General features: G+C 44.4%; 1 protein-coding gene across 1 annotated transcript; it reads left to right on the top strand.

Annotated features, from left to right (window-relative positions):
- Positions 1–869: 869 nt before the first annotated feature.
- Positions 870–19,151, top strand: LOC308276716 (vomeronasal type-2 receptor 116-like; the record flags this gene model as incomplete). The annotated part of the gene is made up of 6 exons (XM_080715541.1): positions 870–985; positions 2,245–2,536; positions 4,760–5,566; positions 13,215–13,442; positions 15,588–15,699; positions 18,199–19,151. 6 exons carry the CDS (start codon positions 870–872, stop codon positions 19,149–19,151), a joined length of 2,508 nt encoding a protein of 835 aa, XP_080571667.1.
- Between the last annotated feature and the right edge of the window lie 339 nt (positions 19,152–19,490).

Genomic DNA, 19,490 nt, shown 5'->3' with positions numbered 1-19,490 from the left:
TCCAGCAACAGGTGGACACCATTGTGCCTGCGCAGATGACACCTAGAACTTGCTCCTCACCAGCACAGCTCAGCCTGAACACCAGACTGTCTCTGTGTCGGGCAGAGCCTGAGATGTTCTTCTCTCTGTTTCTCTTCTTCCTGCTCTTGCAGCCCTTGCACACATTGTTGGACGATGGTTTCAATTTCTGTCTTGATGACATGAAGCTGAATATCCAGAAAGAAGGAGACCTGCTGCTGGGAGCCTTTTTCTTCCTTTACAATACACCTATGGAGTCATCCAGGGCCTTGCAATCTTTTTTAGTGAAAACAGAGAGCAGGCAACCTTTTCAGTAAGTTTCACTCTGTGCCCAAATGTTATGTGTGGCTGTGTGATTTTCCATGTGTTTAATCTCTCTGCTCTTTTGGCACTGGGGATGGCCCCAGGGGCATTCTGCCTCTGAGATGCATCCTCGGCCTTTTTAATTATATTTTGTTATATTTATATATTTTTTGGTGTGAGGGATGAAAACCAAGTACTATCTAACCCTGTGTCTACCTCTCAAGTGTCTAATCCTCTTTGAGCCTGCACAGCAATGAGAGAAATGCAGAGCAATGTATTTCTAGGTTCTCTCTCATCCTCGTGAATCTACAAAGACATAGTTTCCTCTCAGCTCCCAAGGTACTGAGGAGAGCAGGGAACACATTTTCCCACTACCTCAGCCTGCTCTACATGATCCAGAAGTGTCAGTTTTGGAATGAATGTGTCTGGTGGGACCCACCTCGCCTGGGGGTAGAAGTCCCTTACAGGGACACACAGGTGTCTAAGATCTGTGACACTGCTCATGGTGTCAGACACATGAAGCCCTTAGGTTTTCTTTGGCCGTTGCCATGGTCTGGCAAGTTGGTCTGGCACAGTATTTCTACAGATTACATCCAAACTTAATGGGCCACAGTGCCCTGCACATTCTGCCGAAAGTGCACTGGATCTGGACTCTATGCAAGGCGTCTGCCTGGACCTCTAATGACTGATTTACCACACTGACACACAGAGATTGTCAGTATGGGGCTGAGCCAGGGAGGCTCCTCCATTGGGCTACAACCCAGGCACTTTTAGTATGTGTGTGTGTGTGTGTGTGTGTGTGTGTGTGTGTGTATGTATCATAATACCAGGTTGGAACCCAGGGGCATTCTACCTCCCAGCTAAACCCCCAGCCCTATTTTTTATTCTTTATTTTGAAACATGGTCTCACTGAGTTGCAAAGAGTCTCACTAAGTCACTGAGGATATCTGTGAAATGTGATCCTACTGTCTCAGCCCCACAAATGCTGGGATTGCAAGGGTTGTGGGGGCCATCATGCCAAAAAATAAATAAATAACAGCCTCAACAACTTACAGAAGCTTTCTTTTGATATTGAAATAAATGAAAAGGGTTGAGGTGTTGTTCACAGGGCTTAATTTCCAGTGCCCATGAACAAATAAAATTAATTTAAAAGTTGGGGGTGTAGCTCAGGAGGTAGGTTGCCCCTGGGTTCAATTAAAACACACTAACATCCATGAAAAATAAATATTTTATGTATTCTTTCAGAAACATAAGCCTCTTATAGCTAGCTCTAAAATCCAAGAACTTCACTTTTGGTAAATTTAGGTACAAACATAGCTGAGATGGAGCAGAGGAGAGAGGAAGAAAGATCAAAGGGCATTTCTTTTAGAGAAAAAAAGTCCAGGAACACAAAATGAACACATTGAAACCTATGAAAATAAATTAGGAGTCCTGAATAAAGTGTTCACGTGGAAATAAAAATGTGAGGACCAGTTGGATCTCTTAAGTGTGGATGGACTAGATAGGAACTGCTCCATACTGCACGAGCTGCTCAGAATCCCTCAGGGAAACCTGGAGAAAAGAGAGACTGCTCTCAAGGCTTTGGTCAGCAGGCAGGGCAGAGGATGGCTAAGGATTCCTGAACACAGGGACAAAAAGCACTGCTTGTGTCTTGGTTCTGCTCTAAGAGAAAAAGGGAGGACAGGTATGTCTCAGCTGCCTCTTGGCTCATGACTGTAATCTCAGTAGTTGAGAGACCGGATGATCGCTGGTTCAAGGCAGGTCTCAGCAACTTAGTTAAATTTCCATTACCTCAGCGAGACCCCTTTTCAAGAATAAACCAATAAGTGGAGAGGGTCTCACCTATCTGGTGCTGATGCTGGCTCAGGACTCAGCCCTGAGCCTCCTGACCTCACCTTCTCCCTGATCTGCTCCTCTGTCCAGGTGGCATTGGGAGAACTACCAACATGTGCTGGCCTTTTACTTCACCATTGAGGAGATCAACAGGGACCCTCACCTGCTCCCCAACCTGACCTTGGGGTTCCAGCTCTACAATGTCTTCCCCAGTGAACGCAGAACCCTGGAGAACACTCTGATGTGGCTATCAGGAGGTGACAAGGTTCTCCCTAACTACAAGTGCAAGACCAAGCACAGTCCTGTTGCCGCCATCGCAGGGACCTTGCCAGCATTTTCAGCTGAGATTGAAACCCTATTGCAGCTCTACAAAACCCCTCAGGTAACTGGGCTAAAAATTCTGTATAGAGTGTGCAGATTTCTGCTAGTGCTGGTCTCTAACATGTGAACAAGACAAACTGGAATTTGAGTGTCTATCAATCATGAGGGTTCTGGTGATCATGTCTCAGTGAATTCCAAAACTCTTCAGAATATCAGCAGTGTGAGGAGCTCTGGCTATTAAGCATCTAACTAAGCTAGACATGGAGCTCACCTGTGATCCCAGTACATGGAAGGCTAAGGGAGCAGGATCACAGGTTGGAGACCAGGCTCAGAAACATAATGAGACTAAAGGCAACTCACTGAGACCTGTTTGCAAATGGAGAATTCAACATTAATGGGACTCTGGCAAGAGGTAGAATGCCCCTGAGCTCAATGAAAAAGAAAAAAGAAAAACAAAAAGAAACTCTACAACATATTCTTCTCACACTCACTGGAACATTGACTCCTGACAGCTCAAAGCTGTGGGCCTCCTAGGAGATGTCCATAGCATAGAGACTGCCCACAGGACTTAACCACCACAGATGCCTCCAGGCACCAGTGAATGTCAGAGGTAGGGAGAGCAGCCCCTGGGCATCTGGCTGGCATCTGGGGCCACTATGAGGTCCATTATGGCCTCAGGGATCCCAAAAAGAGCTGATGCTCAGAGACACCCATCCTGGGGCTTACCCACAGCCCCTGCCCAGCCTTCCTCACTCATGTCCATCCAAGCAGATCTCTTGAGAGCCCACTCAGTGACATTCCCCCTATAGCATATGATCTGGAATTCATTGTTAGAGCACCCAGCCAGCTGGAGAAGTGGGATATGGTTGGATGAGAGGGTCCGGGGCTGTGATCTTGGGAACTGCATCTGTCCCTGGCTCTCCCTGTCTTACTTGCTGCATTCCCCTGCCATGAGCTGTGAACTCTGTCCCTCTGCCATGGCTTGCACCAAAGTCTCTGCCTTGGAGACCTCTGACCATGGATAGAAGAACAGAAACTCAAGAACTTCTAAATCCATGATCCCAATAAACCTTTCCTCATCTCAGCTGTGCTTGACAGGTGCTTTGGTCAGAGTGATGACAGAGCTGAGGAATCAGACCTCCCCACCTCACTGCTTCCTACCAGGAAGCTCTGGAAACACTTCTAACAATCAGGATGGTGTCACTGCCAAACACAGGCAGTAGCTTAGCAGCACTGTGTTCAGGAAGAAGTAAGTTTTAGAGAATCAGAGAGGGTAAATGAAGGTAATATTCAAGACAACCTCAGTCTTTGTGTTCATAACTGAAGTCCAGACTACCAGGAGGTCAGTGTAGTAGAGGACACTTCATCATCAGTGTGCACAGGCAGCATGGGTCGCTGGTGCTGGCTCTGCTCCCCAGGAGTAAAATACAACCTGCTACCTCCATGCTGCACCACATCAGACCTCCTTTTTCCCAGGCATGGGTGAAAGCAATTGTCAATCTCATATTTCTATTTTCTTACCTTTTTAATTTTGGTTTTGGGCATTGAAACCATGGGCATTCTCCCTCTGAGTTACACCCTCAGACCTATTTTATTTTTATTTTGAAACAGGGCCTTACTAAGTTTCCAAGGATGGCCTGGAACCTGAGATCCTCCTTTCTCAGTCAACAAACTACTGTGATTACAGATGTGTGCCAGCATGCCTTGATCCCCTTTACTTTCTAAAGGTAAGGACACTCAAAGTGTTCTGCATGCCCAAAAGGGGAGAACAGGAAAATCTAGATTTTTTAATCTCTCTCCACAGAACTCCTTCTCCTCCAAACCAAAGAACCTAGCTTTCTTTTATTTCTTTACTTTTTTTTACATTTTTTTATTTTTTTATGGTACTGGGAATAGAACCCAAGAGCATTATACCTTCGAGCTACACCCCCAGCACTATTTTTATTCTTTATTTTGATACAGGTTTCACTGAGTTTCAAAAGCCTCACTAAGTAGCTTAGGCTGGATACAAAGCCAAACCCTCCTATTTTTGTCTCCCAAGTGTTGGGATTATAAGCGTCTGCCACCACACTGGATTTTTTTTTGAAACAGGACCTTGCTAAGTTCCTGATCCTGGCTTCTAATCTGTGATCCTCTGTCAGAACTCCCAAGTGCAGAGATCACAGGTGTGCACTACTGTACCTGGCTGAATAGACCTGTTTTGTAAAGAGTATTCTAATTCGTTTCTAAGGAGAGAAAACCCCGACTCCCTGTAACTCAGAATCACATTTTTTTGCTTCTTCAGATCACCTATGGACGTTTTGATCCCATGCTAAGTGACAAAGACCACTTCCCATCACTCTACCAGATGGCCCCTGAGGACAGCTCTCTGGTCCATGCAATGGTCTCATTGCTGCTGCATTTTGGCTGGACATGGGTGGCCATCTTAATATCTGAAGATCTGAAAGGAGAACGGTTCCTTTGGCATCTGAATGTGGAAATGGTGAAGAAAGATATCTGTGTGGCCTTAACAGAAAGGCTTCCTGCGTTTAAGACAATGAATCGACCAAGTACATACACTGCCCTGAACAGGCTCAGCATTTCATCTGCAAACGTGCTTATACTCTATGGTGAAGCAGACAGTCTGTTCATAGTAGAATATTTGTCAGAATACTTCCTAACCATGGGGAAGGTGTGGATCATGGCAGACATGTGGAATATCACTGCGCTCCACATGGACCACATGCTGCATTCCTTCCATGGAAGCTTCTTGTTTGCACAAAACAACCGGGAAATCCCTGGCTTCCAACACTTTCTCAAGACTGTCAACCCTTTCCAGTACCCAGAAGACTTTTACTTCAGTAAATTATGGATTCTACATTTTAACTGCTCACACACTGGGTCATCATGTGGGAAGGTTGGAGAGTGTGGACCAAATACCTCCTTGGAGTCTTTGAGAGGAAGTATTGACATCATGACCTTATCTGACTCCAGCTATTTCCTCTATAATGCTGTGTATGCCGTGGCCCACGTCCTCCATGAGGTGCTTGTGGAGAGAATAGCACGGGGATCTCCAGAGGATGCAGAGCAGCCCAGGCCCCCTCCATGGCAGGTAAGGCTTCCCCAGGAGCAGGCCAGGGCTGAGCACCTGCTGGCATCCACGGGTACCATCATGAGGTGCATCCTGACTGTGTTCTCATCTCTAGATCAGTAGGACCAGGCAACAAAGAACATGGGCACCTTCACACTGGCTCTAGGTGTGGCTGGAACTGTTACCCATGTGGAGAGAATTCTGCTTCTGGGAGCTTCCATCTCAGACTATTTAATTATAAAACTGATTCAGGAAAGCATTTTCTAGGCAGGATGAAATGCTAACAAATATTTGAACACAACTCATAACTGACAGGGTGATTAATATTGCTCCCATCTGCCCTTTTCTTGGAATGTATCCAATGCTGGGAGACATGGACTGAGTGCTCATGAGCAATTCTGGGTACTTTGTATCGATAAAATGGACTCTACCCATTTTTACTCTATTACTCTCTATGTCTATTACATATAAGATTTGACTCTGGGAAATGAATTCTTTTAATCTCCTCCTACTCTGCTTCCTCCCTCTCTTCCTCCTTCTTCCTCATTATTTTGGAAGTAGGTACAATCTCACTTCTTAAGCATTTTTTAGATGTCTTTAAATTTTTGTTTTAATTCTGAAACATGGTTTCCACAGTTACTGAGAGCCTCATTCAGAGGCTGAGGTGGGTCTTGAACCTGTGACCCTCTTGTTTCAGCCTCCAAGTACTTGGATGACAGGAGTGTGTCCTTGCATCCAGCTTAGACATCATTATTCTTCTAAAAATCTTTTTTTTCCTTTTTAATTTTTTTTTATTGGTGCATTATATTCATACAACATATTGGGGTAAAAAAAAAAAACTTGTGTGTACAAACATGTACTCATCGCTGATTTAACCCCTACCCAGTTCCCACCACATTCCCTCCCTGTCCCTCCCTCCATTGCTTGGCTTAGTGATTGACTTCGATATGTTTAAGTACTTTGTGTGTTTTAGAAATTTTTCTCTTCCCCCCTCCTTTCTCCTCCTTTAGGTTGTCTTGTTTGCTCCTCTATAGGATTTCCTCTTTCAAGAGTTCCTCCTATGACCCATTTCTCCCTAACTCTCACATATTAGGGAAAGCATCTGATTTCTTATTTTTTGTGACTGACTACTCTCACTTAGCATAATGTCCTCCAGTTCCATCCATTTCCCTGAAAATGATGTAATTGAGTTTTTTTGATGGCTGAGTAAAATTCCGTTGTGTACATATCCCACAGTTTTGTAATCCATTCATCTGTTGATGGACATCTCTGCTGGTTTCATAGTTTGGCTATGGTGAATTGTGCAGCTATGAACATAGATACACATGCATTAGTTTGGTAGTTTGGTTTCTTTTCTTTTGGGTAGATACCCAGGAGTGGTATTGCTGGGTCAAATGGTAGGTTTGTTCCCATTCTTCTGAGGATCCTCCATATTGTCTTCCAAAGTGGTTGCACTAATTTGCAATCCCACCAACAATGTCTTAGAGTTCCCACTTCTCCACATCCTCGCCAGTATCTGTTGTTGTTTGTGTTTTGAATGATTGCCATTCTAGTTGGAGTTAGGTGAAATCTCAGGGTAGTTTTGATTTGCATCTCTCTGATTGCCAGTGATGTTGAGCATTTTTTCATGCATTTATTGGCCATTTGAATTTCTTCTTTTGTGAAGTGTCTATTTAGTTCATTTGCCCATTTTGTTATTGGATGCTTTGTTTTCTTAGTGTTGAGTTTCTTGAGTTCTCTGTATATTCTAGATATTAGTCCTCTATCGGAGGGGTAGGTGGTAAAAAATCTTCTCCCATTCTGTTCGCTCTCGATTGAGGTTCTTGATAGTTTCCTTTGCTGAACAGAAGCTCTTCAGTTTCATACAACCCCATGTATTGATTCTCCTTTTAACTTGTTGTGCCTTTGGGGTCTTGTTGAGGAAATGTTTGTCTGTACCTATGTGTTGTAGTGTTGGACCTATGCCCTCTTCAAGGAGCTTCAAGGTCTCTGGTTTAATTTCCAAGTCTTTGATCCATCGTGAGTTGACTTTTGTACAGGGTGAAAAAGTGGGATTAATATCCAATTTTCTGCATATGGTTAACCAGTTTTGCCAACACCATTTGTTGAAGAGGCTATCTTTTTTCCAGTGTATGTTTTTGGCCCCTTTGTCAAAAATCAATTGGCTGAAAGTGTGTGGACTTGCTTGTTTCTGGGTCTTCTATTCTGCTCCATTGGTCTATATATCTGTTCTTTTGCCAGTACCATGCTGTTTTTATTACAATGGCTTTCTAGTATAGTTTAAAGTCAGGTATTGTGATTCCTTCCACATGGTTTTGTCGCTGAGAACTACCTTGGCTATTGTGGGCTTTTTGTTATTCCAGATAAATTTAAGGACTGATATTTCTATGTCTGTGAGGAATTATATTGGTTGTTTAATGGGCATTGCGTTAAATCTGTAGATCATTTTTGGGAGGATGGCCAATTTAATGATATTTATTCTGCCAATCCATGAACATGGAAGGTCTTTCCATCTTCTAAGATCTTCAATTTCTTTTTCCAGTGTTTTACATTTTTCTTTGTAGAGATCTTTTACCTCCTTGGTCAAGTTTATTCCTAGGTATTTTATTTTTTGTGGGAGATCCTTAATGGAAGTGTTTTCAGAATTTCTTTTTTAGTGGATTTATGGTTGGTGTACAGGAAAGCTTCTGATTTTTTCAGATTGATTTTGTATCCAGATACTTTGCTGAATTTGTTGATCAGTTCTATCAGCCTTTTGGTTGAGTTTGTTGGGTTTTCTAAATATAGTATTATGTCATCTGCAAATAGTGAAAGCTTAAGTTCTTCTTTTCCTATTTGTACTCCTTTGATTTCCTTTTCTTGCCTTATTGCTCTGGCTAGAGTGTCTAGTACTATATTGAAGAGAAGTGGTGATAGTGGACATCCTTGTCTCGTTCCAGTTTTTAGGGGAAATTCTTGAAGTTTTTCCCCATTTAATATGATGTTGTCAGTGGGCTTATTGTAGATTGTCTTTATGATGTTGAGATACGTTCCTTCTATTCCAATTCTCTGGAGTGTTTTTATCATAAATGGATGTTGAATTTTATCAAACGATTTTTCAGCATCTATTGAGATGATCATGTGGTTTTTGTCTTTCATTCTGTTTATATGATGAATTACATGGATTGATTTTTGTATATTGAACCAGCCTTGCATCCCTGGGATGAACCCTACCTGGTCTTGATGAATGATTTTCTTGAGGTGGTTTTGAATGCGTGTTGCTAGTATTTTGTTTAATAGTTTTGCATCCAAGTTCATCAGAGATATAGGCCTGTAGTTTTCTTCCTTGAACTGTCTTTATTCAGTTTGGGTATTAGTGTGATGTTGTTTCATAGAATGTATTTGGGAGAGTCCCAGTTTTTTCTATTTCACGAAATAGTTTGAGTAGTATTGGGGTTAGCTCTTCTATAAAGGTTTTATAGCATTCACTTGGGAAACCATCTGGTCCTGGGCTTTTCTTTGATGGTAAGCTCGTTATTGCTGTTTCAATCTCTGATTGCTATTAGTTGGTTTAAGTGTTCTGTATCTTCTTGACTCAGTTTAGGAAGGTTGTATTTATCTAGGAAGTTGTCGATTTCCTCCAGATTTTCCATTTTGTTGGAGTATAGTTTTTCAAAGTAGTTTCTGATAATCCTCTGGATTTCTACACTGTCAGTAGTAATGTCTCCTTTTTCATCCCTTATCTTCATAATTTGGGTTGATTCTCTCTTTTTTTTTAGTTAGGTTGGCTAGTGGTTTATCAATCTTGTTAATTTTTTCAAGAAACCAGCTTTTGGTTTTGTTGATTATCTGTACTGTTTTTTTATTCTCTATTTTGTAAATTTCTGCTCTAATTTTAATAATTTCCTGTCTTCTGCTGGCTTTGGGGTTTGATTGTTCCTGCTTTTCAAGGGCTTTGAAGTGTGTTCTTAGGCTATTTATTTGAAGATTTTCTGTTTTTCTTATGTGAGCACTCAGTGCTATAAATTTTCCTCTTAATACTGCCTTCAAAGTGTCCCAGAGGGAGACTTCTAGGAAGATGGTGATGGAGGAAAGTGGCACTTACAAGTCCCGCTAACAATCGAACTCTATTACGACAAAACCATCGTCTTTCAGAGCCAGAAAACACCACCAGCAAAGAAATAATAACTGTAAATACAAGGGACAGAGAAAAAGGGTTGGAAAAACCAGCCCAAAGTACCATGCCCACCACGGCGTGGAGCAGCCAGAACCGCGGCACAAAGCAACTGGAGCGGCCGGAGCGGCCAGAGCCGCGGCGTGGAGCAGCCGGAGCTGTGGTGCGGAGCGGCCGGAGCCGCAACGCAAAGAGGCCGGAGCGGTCGGAGCTGCGGCAAAGATCGGCATGGCCTACATCTTCCCTAGCAGCACCAGGCTCCAGAGAGGGAAAAAACTCAGAACAGAGCTCAAATCCAGAGAGGTACGCCAGCCTCACAACCTAGGATGCAGCAGCAGCGCCTTACTGCTGGCGGCAGCGGCGAGTTCACCGGACGGCCCTAGACCAACGCCCTCAAACAGCCACCAGGCGCCAGAGAGGAGGGGTGGACAGCGAGCCGAGGTGAGCCGCTGCTGAACAGCCGGGTGGCAGTCAGCAGTTTCTTCGGCGCAAGGAGCGTCTAAAGCTCCCAAGGGCCAGGATCAGCACACCCTGCAGGGATTCAGCTAAGCTCAAAACCAGAGAAGAACTACGCCAACCTCATGGCCGAGGACGCAACAGCAGTGCCTTACTGCCAGCAGCAGCGGTGAGTTCACCGGACACCTGAAGACCAACGCACTCAACCAGGCACCAGGCTCCAGAGAGGAGGGGTGGACAGCAAGCCGAGGTGAGCAGGTGCTGAACAGCCGGGCAGCAGTCAGCAGTTTTGCCAGCATAAGGAACATCTAAAGCTCCCAAGGGTCGGGCACAACACACCTGGCAAGGACTCAGAGCGAAGATCAAACCAGAGAAGAAATATGCCACATCGTGGCCGAGGGTGTGGCAGTGGTGCCATATTGCCAGTGGCGGAAGCAGCGAATCCACCGAGTTCACTACAGCTCCATCAGCACACTCAACAACTGTGAGTCAAATTGCGGCCCCTAGGGGAGAAATCCCAGTACTGCACTCCCAGGGACTTGTGCAGATAGTCTCCCTGGATCGGAGATTTTAGAATGCAACCCAGTGGGGGATTGGCGGTGGCAGAGATATCACTGCTCCATTGTTATTTCTCTTTCCCATGATTTTGGAAGTTTGTGCCTTCTCTTGGTTCTTCCCTGGGTCACTACGAGTTCACTTAAGGTGCTCTGGATCTCGAGTCTGTGGTATCTCACTCACCACTACTCCTTTACTGGGTTGTATCACAAAGTCTCAGACCCAGGGAGTCAATCGAGGCTGCTTAGACCGTGGGGGGTGCCAAGTTGGGTGTTCCCCAGCGGGGAGTTGTGACTATGGTGTGATATCTCTGCCACCACCACTCCCCCACTGGGCTGCACTGCTAAAATCTCTGACCCAGGGAGACTATCTGCGCAAGTCCCTGGGAGTACAGTACTGGGATTTCTCCCCTAGGGGCCACAATTTGACTCACAGTTGTTGAGTGCACTGATGGAGCTGTAGTGAACTCGGTGGATTTGCTGCTGCCGCCAATGGCAATATGGCACCACTGCCACGCCCTCAGTCATGATGCGGCGTATTTCTTCTCTGGTTTTGAGCTCGGCTCTGAGTCCCTGCCAGGTGTGCTGTGCCCGGCCCTTGAGAACTTTCGATGTTCCCTGCGCTGACAAAACTGCTGACTGCCACCCGGCTGTTCAGCACCTGCTCACCTTGGCTCACTGTCCACCCCTCCTCTCTGGAGCCTGGTGGCTAGTTGAGTTCATTGGTCTTCAGCCGTCCAGTGAACTTACTGCCAGCAGTAAGGCACTGCTGTCACGTCCTTGGCCGTGAGGTTGGCGTAGTTCTTCTCTGGTTTTGAGCTCCGCTGAGTCCCTGCGGGGTGTGCTGATCCCGGCCCTTGGGAAATTTAGATGCTCCTTTCACCAAAAAAACTGCTGGCTGCCACCCAGCTGTTCAGCAGCTGCTCACCTCGGCTCGCTGTTCAACCCTCCTCTCTGGCACCTGGTGGCTGGTTGATTGTGTTGGTCTAGAGCTGTCTGGTAAACTCGCCGCTGCCGCCAGCAGTAAGGTGCTGCTGCTGCATTCTAGACCGTGAGGCCGGCGTACCTCCTCTCTGGATTTGAGCTCCGTTCTGAGTTTCCCTCCTCTCTGGAGCCTAGTGCTGCTAGGGAAGATGTAGACCTCACTGCTCTGTGCCGCAGCTCCGGCTGCTCTGTGCCGTGGCTCTGGCCGCTCAGCCTGCTTCGTACCGTGGCTCTGGCTGCTCCGCGCCATGGTGGCTGCGGCACTTCGGGCTGGTTTCTTTCTGGTAACTTGATTTTCCAGCCCTCTTTTTCTCTGTCCCTTGTATTTACAGTTTTTATTTCTTTGCTGGTGGTGTTTTCTGGCTGTGAAAGGTACTGGTTTTGTGGTAATAGAGTTTGATTGTTAGCAGGACTTGTAAGTGCTGCTTTCCTCTGTTGCCATCCTCCCGGAAGTCCTAAAAATCTATTAAATCCAGCAGAATATAACCTTTTAAATAGGAGACCTCAAATGGTGCCGATCATCTCAGACTGCCCTCCAGGTTTGAGATGGATTTTTCTGGATATTAATCCTGGATGATCGGAATCCATAATCTATATATAAAATACATTTATCATCTCATGCACAATAGTCAATATCACCAATCTGATTTCTGAAATATTTAAAATAAATGTACTATGTAGACAAAGGCAAGTATGTAAGAAGCAATTTAAAAAATCTCATCTACTATCTAATTTCTGCTTTTCCTATAATAATGTGTGATGCGTGATTTAGATCTTATTGGAAGTTGCCACTTAGAAAAGTAGGTCACTGTGTCCAGGTGAATTCCAAAGATGGAAGGGTCAATTATTTCAAAAAACAAAAAACTGTATAAGCAATCAGAGGTTAGTAATTTCCCTAAACACAGTTCCCTGGGCACCAGAGACTCACAAATTAACACACTCTATTCAAAACCTCTTTAGAATTGAGAGTTGCTTTTTTATTGGGGGAAAATCAAGAGTTCCCTGCCAGGTCACAAGTCAATAGCCTGGGCATAAAGAAGGTCCAGCATCAGAGACAAAGGAGCCCATGTTCTGCGCCTTAACACTTCACTGAGATAAAACTGATAAACACAATCAATTGCACATATTGAATCTTTCTGTTAAGATGAGGTGTGATGTGCACACAGCAGGCTGCCTCCCCAGGCTCTGAAAAGCCCCACCTCTGTTGTGCCCTTACTAAGTACAAATATTGGCTTCCAAGCTGCTCCAAATAGACTTTGCTGGTCAGAGTTGTGTCAGAGCCTCTGCCAATGCCAACCTCTTATCCCACCCAAGAATCCCATGGCTCTATCTAGTTGCCAATTGGAGAACTCTTCCCCACCCTTGAGTCCATGAGAATGTGACTTAGAAACAGACAGACCAGAGCCTCTCCCCAGGAGGAAACCTGAGCCTAGGGAGGTGGGAAGGACTGCCTAGGAATTAAGGGATTTCTACCTTCCATCTGTATGCATGCCTCATTGCCACATCAATGCCTCTCCTCCAGCTCCATCCACTCCTGAAGAAACTCCAGTTTACCAACAGTGCGGGGCAGCTCATATCCTTAGACAAGAAAGGAAACCATGGAGTCATGTATGATATCCAGAACGCTGTGAATTTCCCTGCTAACCTTGGGTTGCTGGTTAAAGTAGGGGAGTTTGCCTCTGGAAGTCCACTCCATCAAGGCCTCATCATCAATGAAGAGATCATAGAGTGGCCTATTGGCTTCACACAGGTATGATGCTGTTTCCTTATTGTATAAACAAAGTGGAACATAATGAGTTATCACTGGCTGTGGTGGAAAATATCTAATCCTAGTAAATAGGGATGCTGAGACAGGAGAAATACAGGTTCAAGGATATCTTGAATAATTAGTAGGATCCTCCTCAACCTAAAGAGACTCCATTTCAGAAATGAAAACAACAGGAAACATAAACATTAAAATAAAAATTAAAGTGGGCTAAGTTGTAGCTCAGAGGTGGAATGCCCCTGGATTCAATCACTATTACCACAATAAATAAATAGATTGATAAATCAACAAATAATCATATGGGTCTTGAAGGCCTTGGGGACCAGCTCAGGACTACAGCCCTTGCCTGGCATGCTCAAAATCCTGGGTTCAATCTCAAATACTGCAAAATTATTTAAGTAAACAAAGTCCTGAGATGAGATGAGTGTAAACCCTTTAGCAGCAAATTCACCAATCGCATCCTGATTTTGTATGATGGGATTTTTGCCTGAACAAATTCTGAGCTAAAATCCATAGAAAGAGCAAGTTTGATGAATTTGTTTTTAAGGTTTTGGTGCAATGATTCATGTAGCATTAGTAAAATTAAGCAAAGTGAGCCAATAACAGAAATGAATGTAAAGATGCATAAATACCAAATATATACTTCCATAGGACCTGAGAACCTTTATCCTGTCTGGTGAGAATCCTTGGGCTGTGTTGCTGTATAGTATATTCACAAGAGGATCATGGATTAGGACACCATTCCCCTCCTGAAGGATTTCTTTACATTGTTCTTGGTATTTTCGAAGCCATTTACTGCTCAAACATTGTTCTATGCAGGATGTTTTCTCTTTTTATCATGGTTGCAGGGATTGGAACCAGGAACATTGTATCACTGAAATAAACTTTGAGCCCTTTTTAAAATTGTAAAAACAGTATCTGACTAAGTTGCAGAGATTGGCCTTGACCTTGCAATCCTCCTGTGTCAGCCTCCAAAGTACTGAAATTACAGGTGTGTGCCACCATGCCCAGCTCTACTCAGCACCTTAACACACAAGATGAGTTCATGTCCTCCTTCCACAACTGGACATTTCCAGGCAATTCTTAATACTTTATCAGTACATTGTAATTTTGCATCACAGTGAGGTTCAGTGTGATACAAGCGTGCATGCGCACAGCCTGGTGTATTTGCTTCAGCATCTCAATATCCTCTCTCCTCCTCAAACCACATACAAGCTCCTGGAATTGGTAGTAATGCCTTAACCTATCACTGTCGTATTATTTGAACTGTTTCCTTCTCTGTCCTCCTCCTTCTCCTCCCATCTCCCTCTTCCAACACCCTCCTGCCTTTCTACTGCAGTAGAATTGTATAACAACTTTGCACAAGTAATTATATTCTCATTATACCCATAATTATAATTCTCAATAGTTATATTCTCAATTATATTCTGAGCCCTCGCTTGTCCTCAGAAGCCCACAGTATGTGGTGTGTCACACAGTCTCTGAGATTCTCTGCAGGTATGAAATAGAGACTTGATATAGATAGATGATAGAGTAGATTGATGATAGATAAGTCCAACAGTCCCCTTCAGAGATGCAACCCTAAAGTATTCTCAGGCATACCACTTGACAATCACACAGAATTTCATCCAGAAAGGAATTGGGTGGCGAGGTTACATAAGAAGAGAGAGAAGCCTGAGTGAGTGGCAGGTGATGTGTGAACCCAATGCGATCCTGAGCCATGGTGATATTTGGCAATCACTTGAGATGGAGAGATGGCAGCTCATCTTAGGAGCCCAGAATCAGGTGTCCCTGTAGGATCCCATGGTCACCTTTGGTGTTAAGAGAGATGACCTTCTCTTCCAGGTCAAAGTGCTTTCTTATTTGGAGAGAGATTCTGACTCACTGTTAAAGTAGATTCCAACCATCACCTCATTTCCCTCAGACTCCTCGGTCTGTGTGCAGCCAGAGCTGTGGCCCAGGATTCAGGAGAATCCCCCAGGAAGGAAGACCAGTCTGCTGCTTTACTTGTGTTCCATGCCCAGAGGGACACGTTTTCAATAAAACAGGTAAAAGTTCACAGTCACCCTACAGTAATTTTCTGTCACATTTCTCAGTGATAGGAGCCAAAGACATTGGCTTGGGCCACAGAGATCGCTGTTTGCCCTGCACAGCTCAGCCTATGAGGTTAGCTGTGGTGTGGAGTCCAGTCTGCCTTTGTTAGACTCCAGTGCTGCACCACACAGTCTGCTGAGACCTCATGGTAGGCCAGGCTAAAGTCAATGCAAGTAAAGCAAGATGATCCTTCCTCCAGGCTACCCATGTGTGCCTTGAAGGTGTGAAACCAGTAGAAAGCCTCGGCTCTTCATAAGCAGGAGATACACACAGAGCAAGTGGGCACAAATTGTCATGGGAGGGTTTTAGTATATTGAACCATGTTAAGCACCATGTAAGGACTGAGGACACATTCTTTACACTGGACCCTGATCTTTGCAATAATAGATACAGTTAACATGTGAATACATGAGCTGAACATGGTGCCTCATGCCTGTCATCCTAGTACTTGGGAGGCTGAGACAAGAGGATTGCATGTTTGAGACCAGCATCAGAAACTTGACAAGATCCTTCACAACCTAGGGATACCCTGTTTCAATTAGGCTGAGGGTGTAGCTAAGAGGGAGAATACCCTGGATTTAAACCCCTGTGGAAATAAATAGATGATAGATAGATCATAGATAGATAGATTATAGATGAAGATGAAGACATTATGTTTTAAGAAAAATCACAATGCAGTATGAGTATATGTGGTTTTCACCCAAGACATCAATTTAATAAATTACATAGATCAAAACATAATGTCTTATCTTCAAACACAGATTGTTGAAAAACTAATTAAAACTGCTTCTCTTTTTCCTATTTCTTCATAATAAATATATGATTTGAATGCGTGTATAAGTATTATGTAAGTGTGTGTGTGTGTGTGTGTGTGTGTGTGTGTGTGTGTGTGTGTTACTAGGGATGGAACCCAAGGGAATTGTACCTCTTAGCTATGCCCATAGCCCATATATTTTTTTTCTTTGTAAATGGAGTTTCACTAATGTTGCTGAAGCTGAACTTGAATCTGAGATACTCCTGTCTTAGATTTGCAAATACCAGGATTGTGCCTGGCTCCCATGGTCTAAGCAGTAGTAACGACTTGATTTCAATTGCTTGCAGAATAGTTAAAGTCAGGTAGGTATACATTAATGAAAAGGCAATCTCCTCATTTGTGCCACATTTTTTGTATGTTGTATATTAAACATGGAAGGGAAGTAAAAAGATACAGCACTGAGTCCTGTAATATGACATGTACACACTTGTGTGTGCCAGGCATGTCTGTATATAGAAGTCCAAGCACCTTTTCATGCTATGAAGGAGTATCTCATGACAAGACCTGTGAGAGAGGATCACTCTAAATTATTTCAAAATCCTGTCCATCGCACGGATCTTCCCAACAATAATGACACAAAGAAGCCGAGGCAGACAGACAAATTGCTGCATGTTCTGACAAACAAAATAAATCTTTTCATACTGGGGGTGAACCCAGAAGTGTACTGCCTCCAAGCTGCACTCACAGCCCTATTGAGATTTTTATTTTGAAACAAGGTCAGGCTAGTTTGCTGAGGGTTTCACTAAGTTGCTCCAACCTGGGATGCTCCTGCCTTAGCCTCCTCAGGACTGGGATTACAGGAAGTGCCACCATACCTGGCTGGGAAATTAAATTTAATTGAAATATAGACATGCTTATTAACTAACATACCTCCCTTGGCTGTTTTCACGCAGTAAGAGCAGATGTGAGATGTGGGAGAAGGAACTTTACGTTATGCCAAACTCAAGATCCTCCTAACCTGTCACTTCATAGAAAAAAATGGATACCAAACCTTTCTTTCAGTTCTAAATGCATGTATAAATATAAAAACAGAATCCATTTTTTTAAATTTTGATTAAAATTTTCACTACTAAAAAACTTAACTGAATTAGAGCTGGGTGCTGTGGCACACACTTAAAAGCACAGCCACTCAGGAAGCTGAGGAAGAAGGATCACACGTTTCATGTCAGCCTGGGCAACTTAGCCAGAACTGATTCAAAATAAAAAAAAGAAGAGTCTGGGGGTGTCACTCAGTGGTAGAATACCCTGGGGTTTAAACTTCTGTAGAAGAAAAGTTAATTATATAATGACAATTAAACTTCATTTGAAGTCCAAAATTTTAAATTCAAGTGTGTTCCCAATATTTATATGGATACATTGACAAAAATCATCACTGAAAAATGCAAATGTAGGATGGAAACAAGACTTTTTCCAGCAGATGTGAGGCTGTATACTGAAAATAGTAGACAGTAGGGTAAGTTAAAACACAGGAGGTCCTCTGAGGTGTAGGAAGGTGGTTTCTGGGTTGAACATGTATAAGGAAAGCTTTCTCCTGAAGGCTCTGGGTGAGTGTGATAAGCATGGCAGTCCTTCCATCATGAGAAGATCCAGGGTGATGGAGGGGACTTGGTGAAGTCACTGAGCCACAGGAGGAGCCACCGAGACCCACAGTGAGCTCAGTGTCCCTGGGAGGGAGGGTTCAGCATTCTCCAGCTCAGTGATAGCACAGACTGCTCAGGGGGTTCTCTTGGACATCATGAGTAGCCTGTCCTCACATAGGAGAGGAGACTGTGGACTCTAATATGGCAAAGAGGATGAATCAGTAAATATAAATGGTGATTTTTTTCTCTCCAGATCCAGAGCAGTGTACCTGGTGTCCCCTGGACAAGTACCCAAATACTGAGAGGAGCCGCTGCCTTCCCAAGGTGGTGGCCTTCCTGTCTTATGAGGACCCCCTGGGGATGGCTCTGGCCTGTGCCGCACTGGGCTTCTCTGTGCTCACAGCTGGGGTTCTTGGGGTCTTTGTGAAGCACAGAGACTCTGCCATCATCAAGGCCAACAACCGCACTCTCAGCTACGTCCTGCTCGTCTCCCTAGCCTTCTGCTTCCTCTGCTCCTTGCTCTTCATTGGCCGTCCCAACATGGCCACCTGCATCCTCCAGCAGATTACCTTTGGAGTCGGGTTCACTGTGGCTGTTTCCACTGTCTTGGCCAAAACTGTCACTGTGGTTCTGGCCTTCAAGGCCACTGGTCCTGGGAGGAGGATGAGGCAGCTCCTGGTGTCAGGGGCACCTAATTTCATCATCCCCATCAGCTCCCTGATCCAAGTGATGCTCTGTGCCATCTGGCTGGGAACCTCTCCTCCCTTTATTGACACTGATGCACACTCTGAACATGGCCACATCTTCATCGTGTGCAACAAGGGCTCAGTCACCGCCTTCTACTGTGTCCTGGGATACCTGGGCTCCCTGGCCCTGGGGAGCTTCACGGTGGCTTTCCTGGCCAGGAACCTGCCTGACACCTTCAACGAAGCCAAGTTCCTGACCTTCAGCTCGCTGCTGTTCTGCAGTGTCTGGGTCACCTTCCTCCCTGTCTACCACAGCAGCAAGGGGAAGGCCATGGTGGCTGTGGAGGTCTTCTCCATCTTGGCCTCCAGTGCAGGGCTGCTGGGCTGCATCTTTGCCCCCAAGTGCTACATCATTCTCATAAGACATGATAAAAATCCTCTGAAAGGTCTGAAGGACAAAAGTTCTTGGAGAAATAGACATTCTGAAGTCCTCTCTCATAAATCTCCCTCTCATTTTTAAAGATTGAGATCAATAGCTATCTGCCAAGAGTTTGCCACCCACTTTATCTCGGCATCTACGTGTGTAAAAATCCACGTAGTCATATTGGCGATTAGCCCCGAGAGAGGGCGTCGTCTCTGGCCAAAAAACTCCTCCACTCTTAGATATTCTTTCATAACTATTATCCTTTTGGTAATGATTCTTTTAACTCTCCACACGAATTGCTCCAGTGGTAAAAGATCAGGACTGTGAGAGAAACTGAGTCCGTGGAAAATAAACTTTCCGGTAAACTCCTCAGCTTTGTTCAAATGGTAATAAAAACTAGTTAGATGCAGTGAAAGCATTCCAGTCAGTAATTAC

Source organism: Muscardinus avellanarius, assembly GCF_963383645.1.
Source record: "Muscardinus avellanarius genome assembly, chromosome: 18".
Taxonomy (NCBI): domain Eukaryota; kingdom Metazoa; phylum Chordata; class Mammalia; order Rodentia; family Gliridae; genus Muscardinus; species Muscardinus avellanarius.
Note: the sequence above shows the minus strand (reverse complement) of the source record. Positions and strands in the feature narration are given on the sequence as shown.